Source organism: Microchirus variegatus (genome assembly GCF_963457635.1).
Source record: "Microchirus variegatus genome assembly, chromosome: 8".
NCBI lineage: Eukaryota > Metazoa > Chordata > Actinopteri > Pleuronectiformes > Soleidae > Microchirus > Microchirus variegatus.
This window is the reverse complement of record NC_139809.1, coordinates 2,803,681-2,828,670: the sequence shown is the minus strand read 5'-3', so window position 1 is coordinate 2,828,670 and position 24,990 is coordinate 2,803,681. Positions and strand designations below refer to the sequence as shown.

The following is a 24,990-nucleotide window of genomic DNA, read 5'->3' as shown; positions in this document are numbered from 1 at the left end:
TTTGAATCTGCCTTTAAACATTTAACATATTAAAAAACAAATAAATCTTTCCAGTGAAAAACTCAATAGTAATGACCATGAATGCAACAGTAAATTAACATAGCACAGCGGCCATTTTAACTTGTTTTTAGGCTTGTTTTGTCCATTTTGATGATGGATTGGTTTAAGTGTATGAGTATTGATCATGGCCCAAACATGAAAATAAATCACAGATTAACGAGGGAAAAAAAAAAAGTAAGTTGCCGTCCCATTTAAACCAACGATTTAAAGTGAAGTAAGTAGATTATAGTGCCATCTAGAGGAGAGGCTGAAATTTACAACAAAGAACTGCTCCTCTGCTCACCCCCTCCCTTCCCTGAGCGCTACGGTATCCTCAGACGGTCAAATGTCGTCCTCGTCGTCTTTCTCCGTGTCAGCAGATGAGGTTGGTGAGGTGAGGGAGAGGGCGGAGCTACCACGGCCGTAGCAGACGAAGCGGAGAGAGAGGAGGCGGGACTTCAGCTACAAGTAAAGAGACGCTTGTTTTGTTCTCTCGCGTTTGTCCTTACAGGCTCCGGTAGTAACATGGCGTCTTGCTGCCAACAGTGGCTATGCAACCGCGGTCCGCGGTCATGTTATTTTACATGACTTTTTGAAACACTACGAAAATGAAACAAAAACTATTATACAGCGACTAGACAATGCAGGAGCACATAATATGTATAAAAAAGTGGATTTTGGGTTATATAAACCCATAAATACTACACAGTGTCCCTTTAACTGCTGTGACCTGACAAAATGGCTGCCAATTCAGACAACTGATAAACTGTGGTATAAAGAATAGGCCACACTAAGACAAGCCTAATATTGCGCTAATTGAGCGTACAAGCAAACAATAAGCCGAAATTGAGTCACAATAAAGCACAGCTCAAGCAAAAGATGAGCTAACATTAAGGCAGAATTGGGCTGACAATGAGGCACAGCTTGAATGTTGAGGTAACACTAATTTAGAGCAACTAATTAAGCTAACATTAAGCTAACAGTGAGGCACGGCTTGGTCAACATTGAAACTAAGGCCAAATAGTTAAGCTAACATTAAGCCAAAAATATAACTTATAATGACACATAGCTTGAACCAAATGTACAGTATTAAGGCAGAATTGAGCTGACAATGAAGTTTGAGCACATAATTCAGCAAACAAAGCCAATAACAAAAGTTATTCACTACTCACCACTCTGAACATGCCACCAATCTGGACCAGATTGAACACGCCATCTTGAAGCTCCTTGCACGCGACCACCTTTTTGGCGACTGATATCACGCCGCAGTAATTTTCTTCTTCTTTACTTTTTCTTTTTCAAATTCCCTCCTTCTTTTGAGGTTTTATGGCAGTTGGCAAACAACAATTTGGCACATTACCACCGCAAGTTCCCTCCTCCCGGAACAGTTTCTATAGTTCACGTCCTAACACTTGTTAGAATGACCATTAAATGCGGCTGAATGTTACAGTGACAAATGATGAAGAGCGATAGTAAGAGGGATCAAAATCAACATCTTATTCCCAACAAAAATCACCAGCAGCACAATTCACAGGAGCAAAGAAATCTCTGCACTGAGCAGCAACACAGACAGATTTAAAATGGCGCCTTTTATACTGTGTCCCTAATTGTCAGCTCTGGTACTACCATTTGCAGGTTACCCATCAACATCATTACGACCAATAAACTATTTATTTTTAACTTAATATTTCTTGACCATGTTTTTTTTTACACATTTTTAATGATATATTTTGTAATTATTTTATTAAAAACAAACTCTTCATCAACATTAATATTCCAAGCATCCTATCAATCTTCCACAAGTTCCCCTCTCCTATTTCCCCACTTGGTCTGCCCCGGAACCATAAATAAGTTGGGACTCTTTTAGCCACAATTTAGCCACAGAAAAGTTACCCACAGAACTTTACTCATGACTTTAGTCATGCATTCAGTTATTAATATGCACATTGTTATTGCCTGTCTTAATTCTCTTTTCTTTCCAGGCCACCACAGCACCTGCCCCAAGACAATTATAATGCAAGAAATTTTTTCCCAATTAATTCAAACATTCAATAAATACAATTATTAAAATGTTTTATAAAAAATGTGCAAACCTGCAATAAAGTGCCAATTAATATTAAAGTGTTGTGCATTATTTATGTTTCATGTTTAACAAGATGTTAAAAATGCAATAATCCAAAACCCAAATAGTGCAAAATTACTAAAATCATTAATTAAGTTCCCAGTAAGTAACAGTTTTTTCGTATTTTTTCCGTTTTGCAGCTTGTTTGTGCAGCTTGTCTTTTATCTTCTTATTTTATGGCACCAATCAATCAGTCTCCTCTTCATGCTGTATCCACGGTGACTTTTATTCTGAAAATCTCATTTAGGGTCTCATTTAGGGACGATCGACAAATTACCGTTTAAATGCCAATAATCACAAAAAATATTTTAAGTATTAAAATGGAATAAAAAGATGTGTCCTTATACATATATTATCAGTCGGATTGTTTCTTTAGAAACCACAAAACTCCTCTGAATGAATAGCCCGCTGAGGTCCACTTCCGGTTTTCAAAATAAAACGTGGCTATTAAATGTATTAAAAATGTATTTTAAAAAGACGAGTGTTAAGATTATTATTATTATTATTATTTTTAAATAAAGAGGAGTGTCATTAAACAAGTGCGATCGTGCATTGATTTTGAGTTATAACGCTCATATTTACTGCATGAAATATATTTTTTTAAATCATAAAAAATATGAAAAGCGTGGGAATAAAAAGTGTGTCTCATACAGCACGTGTAGCGCTACTGCCATACACTGATTAAGCTGGAACTGGTCGACTGCATCACCGAGCAATTCATAGTTGTTTTGTGGTTTCTCAAGAGACCTTTATTCTTTATTCAAATAATATGAACACACATACACCCATACACACACCACAGACGCCTTGCTGTCAACTCTCGGAGACTCATCGACTTTCAGTTCCGGTCCGTCACTCTAAGACGTCCGTGCACACCAATGACAAGTATTGTTAGACACGCCGGTAGTAAGTCGTAAATCTACGACTTTATTTTCGTACATTTACGACTTTATTCTTGTAAATTTACGACTTTAATCTTATAAATGCACGACCCTTTTCTCGTAAATTAAGAGTGTATTCTCGTAAATTAAGACTTTATTCTCAAAGTCTGTGGATTTTGTTGTGTCTCAACGTGGCTCTAATACTCCGTCGTACTGTCCAGTTGTTATAATGCATCCATGAATCTCTCCCAGGGTAACTAACCACTCAGCTGAATACATTCAAAAAAGTGAACGGACCTGTATTTCTGGCAGCAGCAGCAGCAGCAGCAGCAGCCACACCTGTCTGAACCTCCCTCAAGGTCTCCTCTTAAACACTGAATGCACTTCAGATGTCACAAATACAAGTATCATTCATGAAGCAACACATGATTTTATAAAGAAAACTGAAAGAACTGTAAAAAAAAACTTTACATTTATCATTTTTCTGTTAAGTAAAATAATTGAAAATATTAATAGCCTTTTCTTTGTAAAGGGTTTAAAGGTCTGTTTTAAATGATCTGTCCAAAGAGTCCACCTTAGGTCATTTATTGTAATTAACTATCAATATTACTGTGTAGTATTGCTCTCTCTTTTTTTTCTTTCTTTTTTTAAGAAAAATTGTAAACATTTTGCATTTAAAATCATAATTAGCTAGAGCGAGCTGTCTTTCCACTGGAGGGTCGAGGGTTGATTCCCGGCTCTGTGAGTCTATGTGCTGATGTCTCCCAAAACTAGAGAGGTGCTCTATAAATACAGAAAATGTACCATTTTTTATTATTGATTGATTTAATTTTAAATTAATGAGTTGTTAGGTCTGTAAAATGTCCAAAAATCTTACAGTTGGAGTCAGTGTATTATCAAGTAATAGTGTAACTCAATAATGTTAATTATTTTATAACAATATTTGGCACATTTATGGCTGAGAAATGACTGAAGATTTAAAAGAAAAGTGCTTGTTTTTCCTCTTCAGAACTGACTAAAGTTAGAGTGCTGTTGTTTGTTTTGTTTTTTAAACCAACAGCAGACCAGGGTGTCTGATATTAGAAAGTTTAACATTTTAAAAGTTCCCATGTCAGGTGAAATGACAACAGCGCAAACCCCTCAAACATTTTAGCCCCTGCAGTGTGATCCAAAGACGAGCGGTTGAGTTCTGACGCACAAGACAGCAGACAGAGCAAGGGTGTCACTCTGTCATGCAATGACTTTCTCTGATACGTGCACACACACACACGCACGCACACACACACACACACACACACACACACACACACACACAGAGCTCTGAGTCAACATAATATTTTGCTGTTTGTTCTCCTGACATGACATATCAGTGGAGCAGCTGCTCCGATGGATCCCTTTCGATTGAATCATCGATGAAATGTCGTGACAAGGTAGACGGAGAAGGAGAGACAACCCAACATCTAAATCAAATCACAGACAGTCATGAACCTGTAAAAGAAAGAGAGAAAAAAAAACTACCCCCCCCTGTTCTGTAACACACCCCATGGTGTCACAGTCTTGACTCATCTCTTTTGCTTTGTGTGCGTCCCACACAACTTTAATCGTCAGGGTGGCGACTGTTGAAAACTTTTAAAAACTTTCTAATACTCCACCACATCAGACACCCCGCACAGACGAACAGGTACAACACTTCAGAGACAGGAGAATCGACACATGCCAGTGGTAATGGTAAGTCAAAATGTATTGATTTTTTTTTTTTTAGAAAAACTATTGTCTTCATATATACTTTATATATTTGCAGTATATCAATCAATGATGAGTTACATTTGATTTCACTCAGGACGTTTGTCACCATGTCACTGAGGAGCTGTGAGGTTTTACTGAAATGAGAACAACTCCTTGATTATTATTTGTGTCCTCACACAAACTCTTTGCTTTGACAGTGAAGGTAAATTCTTCACATTTTTCCTGGCTTTTAAACTGAATCCAAATTCATCTGTGCTCATCATGTGACTTTGACCTGAAACACACAACCGTTTCCTGAAAAGGCTGATTGCATAAACATTAGACAGGAGGAAATGTGCCTGCTTTCCTTGTTACATGCAAATGAAGGTGTTTAAGAATCCAGGGAACAAATTATCTACTGATATTTATTAGGTCTTGGCAGATCATTTATTCAGATCCAGACATGATTCACCTGCAATTCCCAGAAAAATAGAAAAAAGAAAAAAAAAATCAGACTGGTGCAGATCACAGATAACTTCTGTATGGGCGACAGTGACTCATAGTTGCTAGGCTGAAATAAAACAACCAGATAAAAGTTAGGTGTGGCTCTGACTTAATAGGGTGAGAGTGACACACCTTGTAACAGTCCTCTAGACAGTCATGCTTTCATTTACAAGATGGAACTTGATATTTGGGATCATTTCAATAGACATCACACACACAAAGACCTCAAAGGCTTTTCTCCGCTGCATTCAAAGTTTATATGTACACATGTTCGGCTAATTAATAAATCAACATATAGAGCAACATCATAGAGGCATAGTATATTTACATTGTTATGTACAAATGTTTTTTTTCACCAACTATATAAACACACCTGAGCAAAGAGTACTCAACATGTTTAAAATCGGATTGAATTTGTGAAATTTGGAAAATGCGTCACGATTCAAAAGCTCACCTGGTTCGTTTTCATGAGCAAAAACAAAAGAAAAAATGGTCTACTTTACGACGACTTCTGCACAATTATTGCTACTTTGTATCACTACTAGAAATATGATATAAAATGAATCATAACTTTGACTAAACAACACATAAGAAGGCATTTTTTAAAGTCGGAATATGTGACCTAATAACGCACACCCACAGGATGTCCATATAAGGAGTTGTGCATTATTCCCACGGCAAATTACCATGGGTGCACCTGCAGCACTGATCCGTGCTGTGTGAGAACTAAGGGTTAAACTTAGAAGAGAAGGTTCACCGTTACAAGTAACTCAACTTTGTATGTATATATCTATCTATCTATCTATCTATCTATCTATCTATCTATCTATCTATCTATCTATCTATCTATCTATCTATCTATCTATCTATCTATCTATCTATCTATCTATCTATCTATCTATCTATCTATCTATCTATCTATCTATCTAAGTTCCCAGCTACAAAAACAACAATCTCTTAAATGAAAATCTGTCCTGACAATGGAAAACTGCAAGTTTCACCTTTGAAGACTTAATAACTTCAAAAAGCATCATGATGTGCTGTGTTTCAGATTACTTGACATAACAATTACCTAACATAACATATCTTATGTTCTATATATAAAACAAACATGTACGTGCTAGTTACAGATGACTTGCAGTAAATACTCACATAAATTTTAAAACAGTTTTGACACAGTGTTATTGCAATGGGCTGCTCTTTCTCTCTTCTCTCTGTGTGTGTGTGTGTGTGTGTGTGTGTGTGTGCGTGTGCGTGTGTGTGGATTTTTCACACCAGATGTGTCACTGAGCTGTTGATGTAAAATTAAATGATACGTAACATCCGAGATATCTCTAACACACTGGATAACACGTGGTGTCATGATGTGAAGGAATTAGACCTTCACGCACATTTGACCCCATCATTCATGTAATTATGACTCCACTGACACAATTGCTTGTATGTTAATAATTATAAATATAAAAAAATATCTGCCACATTGAAAATGAGCTAAATGTATTTACATGTCATGAGTAAACATAAGCTGTAAGAATGAAATACTGTAAAAGTACATTAACTCCAATACTGTATTGAAGCACAGTGTCCAGTTTGTTGCTGTATACATCTGCTCCTTTTGTATTTTACGTGGCAGCTGATAATCGTGTAAATAATTAATAATATATATAAAACACATGATCACTTTGCAAAAAATGCATCATCACAATTTAAACTATAGGTTCTTCAAATGAACCTCGAACTCTGACAACAACATAACATCACCAATGATCAGTCAATATTTTTTCAATAATATACAGATCATATATATATATTTTTTTAAAAAGTCATAATTTTATACTACATTATTTTAGTGCTTTAAAATCCTTGTTTCAGTCAGTTCCTCTGTACTTTACATGTCACATAATGTAGTACTTCTTTACTGTGACATTGTTCAGTAGTGATCCTCTGTGTACTTCACTACATTTATTTACTTTTATTCAGTTAATATTTTCACATGAAATGCAGGTTTTGGAAACAACTTGATGCAACACAACTCAACTTAATACAACCCAGCACAACGCGACACAACACAATGTAACACAACTTAACACAACTTGACACAATGTCATACAATGTAACAACAACAAAACACAATGTTACACAACACAATGTTACACAACACAGAGCAACACAACTTGACACAATGTAACACAACATAACACAATGTCACACAATGTAGCAAAACACAACTTGACACAACACAACACACTGTTACCCAACGCAACACAACACAATGTAACACAACTTGACACAATGTCATACAATGTAACAACAACACAACACAACACGTTACACAACACAGAGCAACACAATGTAACACAACAAAACACAATGTAACACAATGTCACACAACGTAACACAACACAACTTAACACAACACAACACACTGTTACCCAACGCAACACAACACAATGTAACACAACTTGACACAATGTCATACAATGTAACAACAACACAACACAATGTAACACAACACAACACGTTACACAACACAGAGCAACACAATGTAACACAATGTCACACAACGTAACACAACACAACTTAACACAACACAACACACTGTTACCCAACGCAACACAACACAATGTAACACAACTTAACACAATGTCATACAATGTAACAACAACACAACACAATGTAACACAACACAACACAACACGTTACACAACAGAGCAACACAATGTAACACAACAAAACACAATGTAACACAATGTCACACAACGTAACACAACACAACTTAAAGGTGAAGTAAGTAGTTTATAGTGCCATCTAGAGGAGAGGCTGACATTTACAACAAAGAACTGCTCCTCTGCTCACCCCCTCCCTTCCCTGAGCGCTACGGTATCCTCAGCCGGTCAAATGTCGTCCTCGTCGTCTTTCTCCGTGTCAGCAGATGAGGTTCGTGAGGCGAGGGAGAGGGCGGAGCTACCGTGGCCGTAGCAGACAAAGCGGAGAGAGAGGAGGCGGGACTTCCGCTACAAGTAAAGAGACGCTTGATTTGTTCTCTCGCGTTTGTCCTTACAGGCTCTGGTAGAAACATGGCGTCTCGCTGCTAACAGTGGCTATGCAACCGCGGCCCGCGACCATGTTATTTTAAATGACTTTTTGAAACACTACGAAAATTAAACAAAAACTATTATACAGCGACTAGACAATGCAGGAGCACATAATATGTATAAAAAAGTGGATTTTGGGTAATATATATATATAACCCCATAAATACTACACATTGTCCCTTTAACACAGGGGTGTCAAACTCAAATACAGAGTGGGCCAAAATTTAAAACTGAACAAAGCCGCGGGCCAAGGTTGAACAAATTAACCTTTTAATAGGGACCCAAACAAGTTTTGCATTGAATATTGAACAAGCAAGGCTTATATAACTTTATAGTGACATGCAAAATCGAGTTTCAAATAATAATAATTAAAAAATATCAATGGCATATCAAATAAAATTTTAATAAAAATTGAATGCACCCTAAATACAGGATAAGCGGTAGATAATGGATGGATAAAAATTTAATGCCTCTTTTCTATTTGCAGCCTTCTGAGGTAAATATCAAAATAAACTTTTTCCACAGGCTAATAATAAATTTGAAAATAAAATAACAATAATGAATGAATCAAACATTCAAGCCTTGAAGTAGCAAGAGAAAGTGCATGAATAAAACGTTAATTATTGCTCAGTTTGCTACACTGACTTGCTTTAACACTGAATATGGAACAAGCAACGCTTATATAACTTAATAGTGCAAAATCAACTTTCCAAAAACAAACGAAAAAACATCAATGGCATATTAAATAAAATTTAAATAAAAAATTGAATACCTGGCGGGCCAGCTCTAATGTTAATTTGATATTGCCTCAAGGGCCAAATGAAATTACACGGCGGGCCAAATTTGGCCCGCGGGCCAGAGTTTGTTTGACACCCGTGCTTTAACACAACAAAACACACTGTTACCCAACACAGAATGTAACACAATGTAATAGCTGTTTAATAGCTGGTCTTGCTCTCCGTGGGTCATTTATAACCAGAGAAGTCCACACAGACTTCAGATAAGAAGCAGTCGCAGGTGAGTCACACTTTTATCTGATCCGTATCCCAAAGCAGACATACATGTATCTCACCTGTAAGGTGTTTTTTAGGCCCCGCCCCCCGCTGCTGCTGCTGCTCTCTCTCTTTCTCTCTCTCCCTCCCTCTCTCTCTCACTTTTCCATTCAGCTCCGGCTGCAGCGAAGCGCACAAACTTGTTCCCCAGCAGAGTTCAGTCCGCTCCAGACGCCATTCCCTGCGTCGACGCTCCTCAAACTTTTTCCTTTTTTTTTAACCATGAGTGTCGTGGCCTCTGACGCCGCGTTTTTCTCCGCTCTCCAGCCCAGCACCTCGGTCACCACCTACGGACTCCCGTCTGACAGCCAGCTGGAGAATGGAGGCTCCGTGTCGGACGAGATGTCGAGGTCGGTGCGCGTCCAGCAGCAGGTCAAGATGAGGCTGGCGGAGAAGTCCACACTTCCGCGACAGAATGGCTCGGCGTCACATTACGCCATGTCAGGTAAACGTCTCTTCATGCTCTTCAAACATTAGGGGACATTGCACTGAGACTTGGATGTTGTGAGCTGACCTGGAGTCAGTGTAGGGAAGTGTGGGAATTAAAGGGTGAACCTCAGCGCGCAGGTACATGAATTAGTTACAGGTGCAGGAGCCTTTGTCTGTTCATGAAGCTCAGCCTGTGTGTGAGTGTTATAAGGAAGTAGAGCGGCTCTCAACTCGCGCAGCTGTAAACCGTGTTTTCTTCTGCGTGAATTCCAAATAAGTGACACAAAAGTCGTGTTATATAAGGCCAGGTTATTTGATTTGATCCATGCCAAGAAGAGCAAACACAAGTGCCCAAAATTGCTGTGACCAAAAAAAAAAAAAAGATTTTTTTTCTGTGCCATACTACACATGTATAATTGTGTATTATAGACACCTAGGATGAGATAGTATGTCAATATTTATGTTATCTGGATGTAACCAGAATAAATTCACATTCATCAACATGTTATTACTATATAATTATTAAGACGCAGGAACCAGTGACGAAAAAGTGATGTTTGCAAGTTATCCTTAAAAAAGCATCTAATCCAGGTTTAAGAGAGTCTCTTTTATCAGAATGTAATTAAAAATGTCACAAATCAGAGGAGTAACTTTACTCTAATGTCCATGTGTGTGTGTGTGTGTGTTTGTGTGGTTGCCTGTGCTGCTCATGTGAATTTGATTGCCATGGAAGAATTTGTCTATTCAGCTGGTTTGTAGCAGATGAGCCGCAGCTTCACGCACGCAGCAGAGATTTGACTGTAAGTCGAGTACCTGCGTGTGAGAAAGGGGTTAATATGTAACAGGTCCAAACAAGTGCTGCTTTCATTATCCTGCGCCACATAGCAGACTAAAGGTGAAAGCCTCTCTCTGTGGGGTTGGGTTTATAACACTGCTTTATTGAGCCAAAAGCACTTTGTTGTCGTTGGAACACAACACACAAAAGCAAGATGTGGCACACTGTCCCAAAAAGTGCACGGACGCAGCTGCGGTGGGACTGATTCACCATCAGCAGTGAGGGAGTGAGACTCGTGCAGGATTGGTGAAATGAGTGTCAATCATACTCGGACACAGGCTTTTCCCGTCTTGTGTGAGATTGTCTGGTGACAGAAAAAACCTGTGCCTCTGCTCGCACGCTGTCCAAATCACGAAGAGATTCCTTTCGTGGATCATAAACCGCGGAGTCAAACCAAAATAGCAGGAAGCAGGTTGAGCAGCCTCAGCGTCAGCGTCCCTTGTTTAATGCGACACTCAACGTTGGATTCTTCCACCTTTAGCCTGAGGCGTCGCCACTGGCAGCCAAGCAAACGGACCGTCACGTCACATTTGTTGTCTTTTGAAACTCGTACTCGACGGAATGAGGAGCTCTTAACAATGCAGCGGGGAATGCTGGTGTCGCAGCAGCGGTTTGTGGCTTTAGAGAAGTTCACCGCAAGTGCATTCATCGATTCTCACCAGTAAAAAACACTCAGACTCTTCCGAATGCTGCCTTAATGTTGCAACAATTGCCTCTTTATGACAGTGATAATTAACTGCTCAGCGTCAACACAGAGGGAGAGTGCAGGAAGCAAAATATGAAGCCACACACACACATGTGTGCGTGTGTGCCTATTTGTGTGGCGTTGTATATCGAGGAGCAAAGTTCATTTTCAAATGATGCACTGAGGTGTTCAAACGAATGGGTGTGTTTCCTCAGTGTGTTGTACAAACTCTGGATGTCAGGTGTGCTGGGCGTTGCTGCAGGTGAGCTGAGGGACTGTGGCGTTCGAGTGTTTTCACGATCGACAGAAATCGAGCGTGACAGCAAATCTCTTTTGCAGGCTCAGCATATGTAGAGGTACATGCACGGGAATCTGCATATAAGTACGGCTATACTAATAAACACTTTTTTGTTTTCTTTTATGTCTTGGGGCAGTTACAGCCTAGCTTCATTCTATGTTTGGTCTTCTTCAAGGCAAGATTTATTTTGTTTTGAGGCCTGGATTACTACTGCTACTACTACTACTGCTACAATAATAATAATAAATGAAGGCCCTTATCTTTATGCACACAGAGGCCCTTTAAAGGCTTTCTCTGTTGCATGCAAACGTTTATGACTTATAACTTTTTCAACACAAAAAAACACCAGAAAAATAACAGCACTCATAGTATAATCAGATATGCTTCTACTGCAGAAATTATGCTGTAGAATATATGAATATATGAGAGAAAAGCTTCAAGATGGTTGACTACCCGTTCCCTTAAAAACACACTATTTAGATAAAATGCTGACCAGTTGCATTAAAGTCATAATTTGTATTGCAAATATATTTAAAACTTAATAACTTATACATAAATGTCCAGAAATCATCAAGACATTACTTGACATAACTTAATGGGGCTTTTACAGCATATTTATAATGTAGCAGTGTCGTCAAAGTGATATTCTGGACACACTTTTAACACAATTCTCTATGTATAATCCACATTTTTGACACATAGTACAAATTCATTTGTTTTCTACTTTCAGTTGACCCAGATGTGTTAGTGAGCTGCCGCTCAAGGCTCCCGCTCTCGTAAATGTCGTTTTGCTGCACACCTGCTTTTTTTTTACGCTCACCTGTCAGGTTACTGTAATCCATAACGGCGGCAACACATTCACACGCTTTCTGCTGACAGTGACTGACTGATGGCGTTTTGCGTGTCAGATATATAGCGACGTGACAGGTAACAGGAGACATCGGACCCGAGTGACCACTCGGGTCCTTCTGTTACAGGCCTGCGTGCAATCGGACCTTCAGTTGTGTCGTTGCAACGTGACACTTGCTATTCATTTCAGGCAAATCGTTCAGCAGGTATGACACCTTGGTGAGATCGAGGAGTTTAATCTTTAATATGATCTTTTTATAGACTTTAATCTTTTTGTTGTTTTTCTATGCTTTTTATATTCACTTCAATCATTGAGTAACCCTAGAACACTATCGCCTCGAGATAATAAATACACCCAATAAAAAGTACTCATCATGAAAATATATCAATGACACATTTGAGTAGTGTTCTTTTATTTTAAACTGTGTCATGTCTAACAAAATGAAAGAAAAGCATCATGAGGGGACCATATAAAAATGCTCCAAAATTACGAATTTGGGAGCAAAAAATTTCAAAAAAATGAAGGTGAAAACTTGGTTTTCATGAAAAGCACATAAATGTATTTGCTCGGAGTGAAAACCACCCGTCAATGGTGTTCTAGGGTTAGGGTAACAGATGATCAAACTGTCTCTGTCTTTAAGGGCTGACTTGATGCTGCATTATTTATACATGCAGCAAAGCTCAGTGATCAGTTGATATACCAACACCAGTTAGTGTGTGTGTGCCTTATTCTCACGGGGGAGGCATTTCCAGGAAGTACAGTCACAACAAATGTGCAAGAACACATTTCTGTCCGGCCTTAATCGTTGCTTCGGGAACTTCTTTACTCTGGAAGTCGACTCAGAGCCTGAGTCGACTTCCAGAGTAAGGAATTCCTTTCTTGCAAAAAGGTAAAAAAATGTTTAATAAGACTTCACACAGGTCTTCTTCTTCTTTTGATCAGCTGACAGTTGCAAGTTTTGCAATCCAAATCAAACCTTTTGAGGATCTAATCCAATAGAAATAGAAAGATGGATCTATGAGGAACTACATTTACAGTCTACAATTAGCAGGCTGTGAATTCAAATTGAAATTGTGAAAATACTGGATGCACAACATTTCAACATCTCTGATGACGTAATCCTTACGGTGCCTTAAATAGTCTTTCAGTAAAGTGTTCTGTTACACTTGTGTCACCAGTCTGTGTGTGTGTGTGTGTGTGTGTGCCACATGCAGTAATCGCGTCCTACTCTGTTTTGTTTGTGCGTTCCAGATTACGGCGGTTCTTCGACAATGAAGTATCCAACCTACAACCCAAATTATAGCTCCAAGTCGTCCTACATGTACACCGGCTCCAAAACAATGGTGAGTTACAACAGCGTGATCTCACTGCCGCTGTATGCACTTGTTGCACTTCATCATGGAAGCATCGCCACTGACCCCGGTGCTGTTGTCACCGCTGGGTCACCCAGGACACAGCACGTGTGGTATTTCACAGTAGCCCGTGATGGGGATCGGCTCAGCGTTTTCAAGTCCACCCTCTAGATTCTTCACTTTGAGCGATTCCTCAGGAAGACGCTGGCTTTATGCCACAGATGCCAAAGAGCTAAAGTTGCACTGATGATTTCTAAATCCTGTCTTGTTTTAACAAGTCCTTCCATTTCTAAACAAACAAAATTAGCTTGAGAAGTAGGAATAAAAATTATCAAATATAATAATGTGAATAAATATTGTTGTGGTTAAGCCCTTTTGATTAAATTTAGAAGCCAGCGAGCTGATGATGGGCCGCGACTTTTCACAGTTTCGCCCACTCATACAGTCACAATGAGTAACTCTCCGCGAACGCTCGATTCTAACAGTTACTCATCTCTTTATCCTCAGGGCCCACGTGTGTCTCAGGCGACTAATTACAGCAGCCAGTCTTCTGGACCCGATCTGGCCCAGCTCCACCATATCAGCGTTGGAGGTGGTGGTGGTGGTGGTGCTGGTGGCGGTTTTTACAGAGAAGACATGCGCATGGGCGGCGGCTACCAAGGGGGGACCATCGGACGCCAGAGCCGGATGGACTCGGAGAGCTACTCCATGCACTCGATGCGGCAGCCGGCCGTACCCGTGAATCCGTGGATGATCGATAACAGCGATGCCGGCAGCTTAGTCTCTGACCGCGATGGCACGTATGGCCGCCAGTATGCCCAGAGCGCGGTCAACGGCTACACGACCCAAATGAGGCAAGGGGGAGGTACTTTGACCATGAACCGATCTCTCAGCGGCACTCTTTCCCGTGGTGGAGGAATGATGGGAGGAGATGCAGCAGATATGATCCAGCAACATGCCTTCAAAGGCCCGGCTCACCGCACCATCAGCAGGATCACAAACCGTAACCGCATGTCTGGGAGCGGCTTTGTTCGCGGGGGGGACACGGTGGACAGAGGAGGGTTCATCACGTCCGGAGTGTCCTCCGGCTCCCAGGGGAACCTGCAGCGTCTGGGCGCCATTTCCCGCGCAATGTCCACCAAAAGCATCCAAAGTGTCGGCAGGGGCGGGGACATCTACATGGGGCAGATGGAGAGAGGAATGAGCATCGGCAACCTCAGCGGGTGAGAAGCTCGCAGACTCTTTATTTGTGGACCGGTACATGTTCCGATACTTGGAGATTATGACTCGTGTTATATTCTGTATATTCTTTCAAACTGCAAATCTCTGTTTGAGACTGCTCTACGTCAGGTTCGTATGGGAAAGTGATGTTGGAGAACAGTATCCAAGTGAAGAAATGAAGTAGTTAGGAAGTCATTTAAAAAAGTCCCAACAAACGCTGTATGTGTTCCAGTATGTGTGAGGTTTGTTGAACCTATTATTGCAGTTTGGGAAATAATATATTAAAGCGGACGACTTTAGAATTGAGACCCACAGTCAGAAGATATTGAGACATGCAAATTCAGTGTGGGTTGTGCTCTTTTCATTTTGATTTACTGACCCTAAATGAAGTATAATTCTATATTTTTTATTGCCAGTGAATCCCGGCATAACCGGCCATTATTCTTTAATTACTTTATAATACGCGACGTCAACAGCTGACTCTGTTTTGCGTATCTTATTTCAAACGCCAGTGACGACCGAGTGAATTAACGCACCAGCAAGTTAGGTTACACAACAAGCGTGTGTCAGGAGCTTTTAGCGAGGTGTACCGTGCGTTCAGTCAGAGCTGTGGATTGGGAGGTGGCTCAATAGCGGCAGAACTGGTTTTGGGTGTAGCAGCTTAGTTACAGTCCTTGCATTTCACACATCCCACAGCGTGTGGTTCACAGAGCGGGGTTTTGCAGACCACTGTGTGATTTGGAAGAGAATCAGCAGTCTAATTATTTCAGACAAGAAATAAATTACTGTATTTACTGTGGCCGCACTGTTGCTTTCCGCTCGTAATAACATAACAACTGTGACACAATGACACTGGAATGACCTTTTTTGCTGATTTGCTTTGCTTTCCTTTTTGGTAGGATCAATGCCCTGGACATGCCCACAGCTGTGCAACACCTGAGGGAGCCCGACCACGAACTGCAGGTCCTGGGTGCAGCCCACATTCAACACAAGTGTTACAATGACAGTGAAGCCAAACATGAGGTAATAAAAACAGATTAAAATCTGTGGTTGGAATTCCTCTGTCGGTTTGCTCTGAGATAGCTATTGAGAAACTCTGTCTCTATGGTGGATGTTTCGTCGCTCCTGGTGACATGTTTTGCTGCTGTGTCGCAGTTGTTTTTTATCATTGCCATAAATGTAAGTGGTCTCTGCTCTGTACGTGCCGGACGGCAGACATGGTGTAAACTCTTCTCTGTGACTTAGTTTGAAATGCTTTTTTTGTTCAGGTTACGTGCTGACATTTACGAGCTGGTATGTTAAAGCAGATGGTTTTAAATGAAAAAGAACAGGAAAACGCATACATTCACTTACTTCTTCAGCACTTTTAGTTGACCATAAAAACAAAGGCAAACGGCTCATCAAACATCAAATTGTCAGGACCGTAATGCACTCAAACACAGTGTGGACCCAAAAGCACAAGGCAGATGCGGATATCTCGAGTTCAAATCAAATGTGGATTATTTTGACGAAAACAAGGTCTTACGATGAAACTGGCAAACAGGGTAAGACGAGAGTGAGCCAGGCACGAGGAACACGATGAGGCAGACTTGAAATCCAACAGGGGAAAACGTGAGGTGCACAACGATGAGCGACACATGACGCACTGGCACAAGACAAAGGGAGGTACACCTGATTCAAAGGGAGGGACACCTGATTAAGACCAGGTGCAGACAATCAGGGGAATCAACGAGACTAGACAAGAAATGCAGACAGAAAACCTACACCGAAATAAAACCGGGAGTGCACGTAAACTAAACTAACTGACGCAGACTTAACCCTTAACGCGGGACATGACAACGACATTATCGGCTCCTTGAAAAAAGTGATTTACAGCAGATACAGCAGGAGAGCGGATATGTTTCTCTCTCTTACTCTCTGCAAAAAAAAGTGACACACGCACGAAACAGTGCACACACGCACTCGCATTAACTCACTCGCGTTTTTTTTCCCCTGCAGGTGCGTCGCCTGAAAGGCATCGGCGACCTGGTGAAGCTGTTCAACAGCGAGGACCAGGAAGTGCAGCGCTTCGCCACCGGTGCCACGCGCAACCTCATCTACGAGAACATGGACAACAAGGTGGCCCTGATCGAGGAGGGCGGCATCGCACAGCTGATCGAGGCGCTCAAGGACTCGGACGACGAGCTCCACAAAAACATCACAGGTGGGTTTAAAGAAAGAGAAGAAAACGCACGACATGACGTGAAAAAAGTGGATATTTTTGCTTCGAGCAGAATGTAAATGATCTAATCTTGGCAGAGGTGTCAATGAATAGTAATGTGAGCAAACAGTAGACTTTGAAATAGATATTATCCCATGCCAGACAAATGGGAGGAGGACTCAGTCTGGTATTTTTTTGTTTGTTTGTTTGTTTTTAAAGAGGGAATGTGTAAAATGTAGGCGGGCTTATTGGCTGCATTACACATTACATACTCATACACATGTTTGTGCAAGTGTATAATGGTTTAAAATTAAACATAATGTGCTTTCCATAGAATAAGCCTTTTATTTTTACTTTAGACGAGGGCCTTGCTTTAATCTAAAGCAACTGGCCATAAAATCCTCCTAATATGTCACAGAGACTCAGGAATAATGTTCATATGACATACTGAACAACAGCAGTACAGACAAAATATTTGCATGAAAATGTTTTTTTTGCAGACTGCAAATCATGTTTTGGCATGTGGCGCCACCTACCGCCGTCTACCAATCATTGCAGTCAGTAGAGTCTCAGCTGCCGAGCAACCACAGGTTGCCAGTTACGTCAAAAGACGAAACCTAAAAGACCTCGGTATATTGAATTTGAATGTAGTAACCGTTTTTGGCCACATTCTTACATATGACACCTTTAATACACAAAAACGAAAAAGAACCTCAACCTTTCTAGTATATGCAAAGGACACGATTTGCATTCTCACTTGACCTCCACATCTGTTTACAGTTGTGGACGCAGCCTTGTCTGTTGTCACCAAAGGCTGAAATGGATGACTTATTACTTGAAAATGCACAGAGATGGACGCTGCAGCCGCAAGTCCACGGTGTGGAGATCTGTAAGGAATGTAGTGAGTCTCGAGTACACAAAGAGAAGAAGGTGGAGCCGCTGTATCTTTTCTATAAGGTGTGTGAGGTGGGGTAAAGTGGAGCGTGAGGGAGTTGTCTGGGCCTGTGGACCAGCAGCAAATCTGTCAGATCACTGACAAACTCAACTGTTTGTGTCACATGTGCAGAAAGAAACTTTCTGGGAAATGAAACAGGCAAAGCAAATTTGCCTCTGGAGGTTGTTGTTACCAAATATCTCACCGACTAACGTTTACGCTCACTGAACTTTTGAGTTCCTTGTCGTTAGATTACCTGTAGTTCCTCGGTTGTCAGGTTTTGCTGTGATTTATAGATTCAAATATTTTCCTATTTAGGAGTGGTTCAGCAATGTGCAAAGTACACCATTTGATTTCTGTCCAGCAGGTTTGACTCACTCTAACCCTAACCCTGAAATTGCAGCTAAAAAGTTAATAAGATGGTCTCTGACGTCCGTGTTTAGAATTAAAACATGTAAAAAAATGAGAAATAAATGTGGAGTATTGTGTGCAGGCATCCTGTGGAACCTCTCATCCAAAGACAACCTGAAGGAGAAACTGGCCAGGGAAACGCTTCATGAGCTGACTGATAAGATCCTAATCCCTCTGTCTGGCAGTGGAGACGCTGAGGACCTCAATCAGTCCGCCTCCCAGTCGGAAATCTTCTACAACACCACAGGATGCCTCAGGTGCACTTCATTTACCGACCGTCACAACTCGTGTTGTTGCAACATTTCCATTTGGTGTGCCTACTTTGTTCTGCTTCACCTGCGCGTGCTTTTTCTCACACGATGGCATTTAAATTTGGCAAACACTTGAGTCCATGTGTCAGCTGACTGCTGACTGCTGCTCTCTCCACACCCGTCATTTGTTGTTGTTTTCAAAACCTGCATCGCCCCGGCTTCCGTTATGCTTTGTTTGTGTTTGTGCGAAATCTCTATTTGCGCCACACGATCAAACTAAATAAAATACACTATTCCTGATTTAATTTCACGTGAAAGTAGCTGTAGCTGACCTCCCTCTCTCTCTCTCTTGCTCTGTGTGTCCTGTGTGTCCTCTTAGGAACCTGAGCTCTGTGAACGAGAAGACCCGCCAGCAAATGAGAGAGACGCACGGACTGGTGGACTCTTTGGTGAACTACATCAAGGCCTCGCTTGAGCAGAACAAGGCAGAAGACAAGGTGAGAAGAGCTTAATCTAAACTGCCCCTTTAAAAAAAACCAAAAACCTTTATTGTGTGTATTTATCTATCTGCATGTGTGTGTTTGTGTGTTGTTAGGGGGTGGAAAATGCAGTGTGTGTCTTGAGGAACCTCTCTTACCAACTCTACTCTGAGATGCCTCCGTCTGCTATGATGCGCCTGGAAGGACCAACCAGAGATCAGGACTCGGGGAAGGGTGACGCCATCGGTTGCTTTACGCCCCAGAGCAGGAAAGCCAAAAATGTACGTACAGTACGAGATCAGTTTTATATCACGAGCACGCCGTTTGTGCGCACAGACCGCGCCGTCCAGCTCACTGTTCGTCCACGTCGTCTTCTCTAACAGAGCAAGAACCAGGATCTCTCCACTTTCACCGAGGTCGCTCGAGTGCCAAAGGGCACGGAGTGGCTGTGGCACCCTCAGATCGTCGGCTTGTACAACCGTTTGCTGCGTCAGTGTGACATCAACTCCACCACCCGTGAAGCGGCTGCTGGAGCTCTGCAGAACATCACCGCCGGAGATAAGAGAGTGAGCAGCCTGTTTCTGTTTCGTTCGAAAAAACATTCGAATGCAATAACAATCAGTTTGTTTCACGTATGAATCGTTATTGTCCTTATTGCGCTCCAGTGGGCGTCAGTGCTGAGCCGCGTGGCTCTGGAGCAGGAGCGCGTTCTGCCGGTGGTGCTGGACCTGATGCGCACCAACAACGACCTGGAGATGCGCTCCCTCACAGGCTTCCTCAGAAACCTGTCCCGCCACACCAGAGACAAGGGAGACATGGGTTAGACTTTTCTTTTTCTCTCATGATTTGCATGAAAAAATTTAGAATTTCTCGTCAAACAGTGTATAATAAATGTAATACTCCGTCTGTCCGTAGTGTTCAAATACGTAATAGTAAAGGTGTAGAAATTAAGGTTTGATTAAAAATAGGTGTCATTTATTTAAGTCCCTTTAAAGTGATACACAAATATCCCTTCTGACTTTGTCACCCCACAGGAAAAGTGATTAAAATAAGTCACTTAGTGATTAAAAGATTGATTTTGAATGTAAAATTCTGCTCATTTTCTGCTCTGAGGCGGCGGTGGGGGGCGTGGTCTCTGTAATTCTGGGAGACCACAGTTAAAGGAGCTGAGAGTTTTTATATCGACAGCATGTGGAGGAGTTAACTGTGGCGTCATGAAGTCATATTTTTAGACACACTAAAACTGGAGAGTCAGTTTTTAACTCCATAATTATTTACTCTACACATGTTCTCAGCCACTCTTTTCTAACATATACATTGTGTTTATTTTAGGGATCTTTAAACATTAAATGGCTCAGGAATTCCCCTATTTTGGGTAATCATAACTGTGCGTGGGTTTTTTGTTTTGTCATGCATGATTAACAGCCCGTTAAAGTAAGCGTGCATCACCACAAGTCTGATTAAATCTCTGTAGAAATATGAGTAAATCCTTATCAGTGCATATAAAGTCAACTCCACCCTGTTTCATTTCCCAACCAGTGACTTAGCATAAAGAAACCCAGAAATAGTCTCCTGTGACTCTCTGTGTGAAAACAGGTTTTCAGGTTCCTTTTTAAACGTACGCTGTAATACTAACATTATATGTTTGTTCAGCGACAAAGGTGGTAAACAATCTGGTGACTAAACTGCCCGAGGACGGACACCAGAAGGAGCCTTCCAGTGATGTGGTGGTCAACATCTGTGGTGTTCTCAACAACCTGGTGACCAGCAGCTCTTTAGCTGCACGAGACATCGCATACTTTGGTGGACTCACAAAACTGGTCAACATTAAGAACTCCGGTGACAGCAGGTGAGTGGTGTGATAAAAAAACCCCCCCCCCAGCTATTTTGATTCAATTTGATTCAATTACATAATGCAGAATGTTGCACAACACATAACAGCGAGTTTTGAAATGTAAACTCCTTCCTTCTGCGGACAAACGGAAAAACAACATTAGCATCAAAGTCCTCGCAGCTAAAGCAGCAGCTTCGTTCACTTCAACTCACCTCCATGTTTGAAGGATCCGAGGAAGTCTTGATTATCAAGCCAACCACGTATTTCTTGATTCCTGAAAACACATTGAGTTCCACATGAGTTCCATGAGATCATTGTGTCGCAAAGACACATAAAGCATTGTTAAATTTTTTTTTTAAATCATTTGTTACATTTTAGAAAAAAAATTCACGTTTTACAAAAAAAATGTCAAATTGTACAAAAAAAAATTAAACTTTTACAAAAAAATTGTCAAATTTTACCAAAAAATTGTCAAATTTTACCAAAAAAAGTGTCAAATTTTACCAAAAAATTTGTCAGATCTAACAAAAAATTCTCATTTTACAAAAAAAAGTTTTAGTATGTCATTCAAAATTTGCCAATTTTTACAAAAAAAAAACAAAATTTACAAAATCTACAAAAGAAAACCAAAATTTGCAAAATCTACAAAAAAAAACTACATTTACAAAAAAATTGTCACATTTTACAAAAATAAGTTTTAGTATGTCATCCCAAATTTGATATTTTGTGTCAAATTTTACAAAAATATGTCAATTTACAAAAAAAACCCCTCAAAATTTACAAATTTTTTTTTCAACATTTACAAAAAAAGTTTTAGTATGTCATCCCAAATTTGCCATTTTTTGTCCTAAATTTGACAAAAAAGTCATAGTATAGTACGTCATTCAAAACGTGAAACTTACAAAAATGTGTCAAATTTGACAAAAAAAAGTCATAGTATAGTATGTCATACAAAATTTGCAAATTTGCCTGTGTTACAGGTCAGCGAGTTTATGTTTTTAAAGTTTTTTTGTTGTTGTTGTTTTTTTTTCCAGCCCAGGGAGGATGAAAGCAGCGAAAGCAGCAGCCACAGTTCTCAGCAACATGTTCCAGTACAAGAAGCTGCACAAACAGTACAAAGAGGTAAATAACGATAATGGTGCAGACAGAATCAGGAATATATCGGTGATTTTGTGTCACGAAAGCTTTTTTTCCACCCTCGATTCATCAGGTGTGCCGATCTTCTTAGATCGGTGTAACTATTGGTGCACGGTTAAGGTAAATTATGTGAATGACAGGGTGTGTCACAGCTGCTGGAACAAGGTACAACCTTTATAAACCAGTTTTTGTTATCAAGGCTCTTGAAGGTTTTCTCGCATTACTTTTCTCAAAACTCACACAGTATATATAAAGAAATATATATGTGTGTGTGTGTGTATCTATATCTATATCTATATAGATATAGTTAAGACATAAAGAGATAAAACACACGTGTTTCACAAGCATTTTAGTCTTGATTTATGGTTCTTTTTTTAATGACAGTGATTCTGTTTCCCAAAAAAAATGCTGTTTTCTAAAAGACAGAACAAGTTAGATCCAGCGTACTCAGCTCTCTCCTCATGGAGCCACACCCTCATTCTTATGTCTGTGTGTGTGTGTGTGTGTGTGTGTGTGTGTGTGTCAAAGCGGGGGAAAAATTGTGAGAGTGAAAGATTGTGTGTGTGTGTGTGTGTGTGTGATAGGTGACATTCCAGGCTTTCTGCAGTTGGATGGTTCGTTTTCAGAGCTCGTATCGCTGGCTGTTCACACCGTTGCTCTTTCAACACACACACTCACACACACACACACACACACACACACACTCACACACACACACACACACACATACACTCACACACACACATACACACACAGAGACACGCCCTGTCAAGGCGGGTCCTCATCTCGTACAGCAGTATGAAGGTTCAGTGTCTTCTGCAGCTCCTGACTTGCCCCTCCCAAGGGTGTGGTGCTCAGTGTGTTTCCTAATGAACGAGTCACAACAGAGCAAAAATGTGTTATTGCATGTCTTACACTTTTGAATTAATTCCCAGAAACTGCATTTGTACTACGCACACACGCACGCACGCACGCACACACACACACACACACACACACACACACACACACACACACACACACACACACACACACACACACACACACACACACACACACACACACACACACACACACACACACACACACACACACACACACACACACACACAGAAAGGTTGACATGTGCAAATATACAACTATTTAAACAGTGAATTGTGCAACAGTGCAGCGGAATGTATTGTGTGCTCAGTCTGTCCAGGGCAAAATTCAACGTATATCAACACTTCATTCACAACAAATTCCTCTCAGTCATTTCACAGTGTTTCATGGCCTTTTTTTTTTTGTCTTCTTTTCTTTACAGAAAGGATTTACGAGAGTGGATTTTGCCGATACTATGATGTAAAAATGACGGTATTGCGGTTCTCTTCTGTAACAGCACGCAGTCCTGCACACTGCCAGCACCGGACAGGACAAAATCTCTTCAGGTGTGCAGGGGCACATAGACTCTTTCATACTATTCAAAGATAACTAATCCTAATCTGCCATAATTTGTAATAAGACACACATCATAGAGGATGCACTCGATTGGAGAATGTTCCTTTTTTTTTTTTTTAATTGACAACTCGATGGACATCTGGAAGAATTGTGGTCCAGCGAAGTTGGACTAATAATGGACTCTTGATACAAATAAGTGCACCTTAACCTTCCAATGTTTGAGCTGTATGTGTGTGTGTGTGTGTGTGTGTAGTGTAGAATCAGGGATTTATTCTTTTATTCAAAAACATGTAGCCACATAAAACTGCATCTTTGTTATTCTGCCATTCATAAACATTGTCCGTATGGTGCCTTATGACTGTCTCTTAATTTGCTAAACAGCGTTGGTACTCACATGGCTCTTTTTGTAAATATATCGTTGTCTCTTTTTCATTGAAAATCAAATTGAATGTTTAATATACTGTAGCTATGTACTTTTTTTGTAGTTTTGGATGATGTTTATAAGTGGAAAAGATTATAATATGTAGTCAAAACTGATTGTACACAGAGGACATATTTAGAAATACCGTGTAAGGTAATCTGAATGATAATTAGATATATAAATATATATATATTTTGGGATGAAGATTCTGCCTCCAAAGTTAACTTTTGTATTTACTTGTGGGTTTTTCAAAGTTTCAGTATTTAGCAATAAAACATATTTGGAATTGGATTTTCTTCGACATGCCTAATGTTTGTTTTGTGTATTATAGTGTGTGTGTGTGTGTGAAACAGCGGGGTGAAAGGATATGGTCTGAACTTTGTTGTCAAAACAAATACAATATTTGTTTTGTGCGCGAGACAAAATTGCAACATTCGACAGATGAATTTTTGAATCTGCTTGTGTCATTTATAACATTAGTGCGTCTGCGTTTAAGGAAACTTGTCTTTTTGTATTTGCCATTGTGTTGTATAAAGGAAAATGTATCATCTGGATTTTTTTTTTTTCAGCTAATAAAGAGAAAATGTCATTCCTTCAACATTTTGTGTGATAATGCGACATTTATTGATGTGGCTTTAAAATGCCAAATTGGTGAACCGTCAGCCGCTCCCTGTGCTCCCTGTACACGATCTTGTTTACATATTTGATCCTGCTCAGACAAGAACAATGCTAGGTTTTCCCTGCTGCACCCGTATTTAGGCTCTTACCTCACGACAGGTCGTCATTTCAAGGACACAG

General features: G+C 40.3%; 1 protein-coding gene across 1 annotated transcript; it reads left to right on the top strand.

Moving 5' to 3' along the window:
* Window positions 1–4,748: 4,748 nt before the first annotated feature.
* On the top strand, window positions 4,749–24,739 carry pkp3a (plakophilin 3a). Its single transcript, XM_083894372.1, has 14 exons — window positions 4,749–4,770; window positions 9,686–9,863; window positions 13,767–13,858; window positions 14,375–15,090; window positions 15,988–16,111; window positions 17,087–17,291; window positions 18,716–18,890; window positions 19,264–19,381; window positions 19,480–19,644; window positions 19,747–19,929; window positions 20,029–20,182; window positions 21,017–21,212; window positions 22,232–22,319; window positions 23,638–24,739. The coding sequence occupies exons 1-14, from the start codon at window positions 4,756–4,758 to the stop codon at window positions 23,677–23,679; spliced, it is 2,451 nt and encodes an 816-aa protein (XP_083750498.1). The 5' UTR covers window positions 4,749–4,755; the 3' UTR covers window positions 23,680–24,739.
* Window positions 24,740–24,990: the final 251 nt, after the last annotated feature.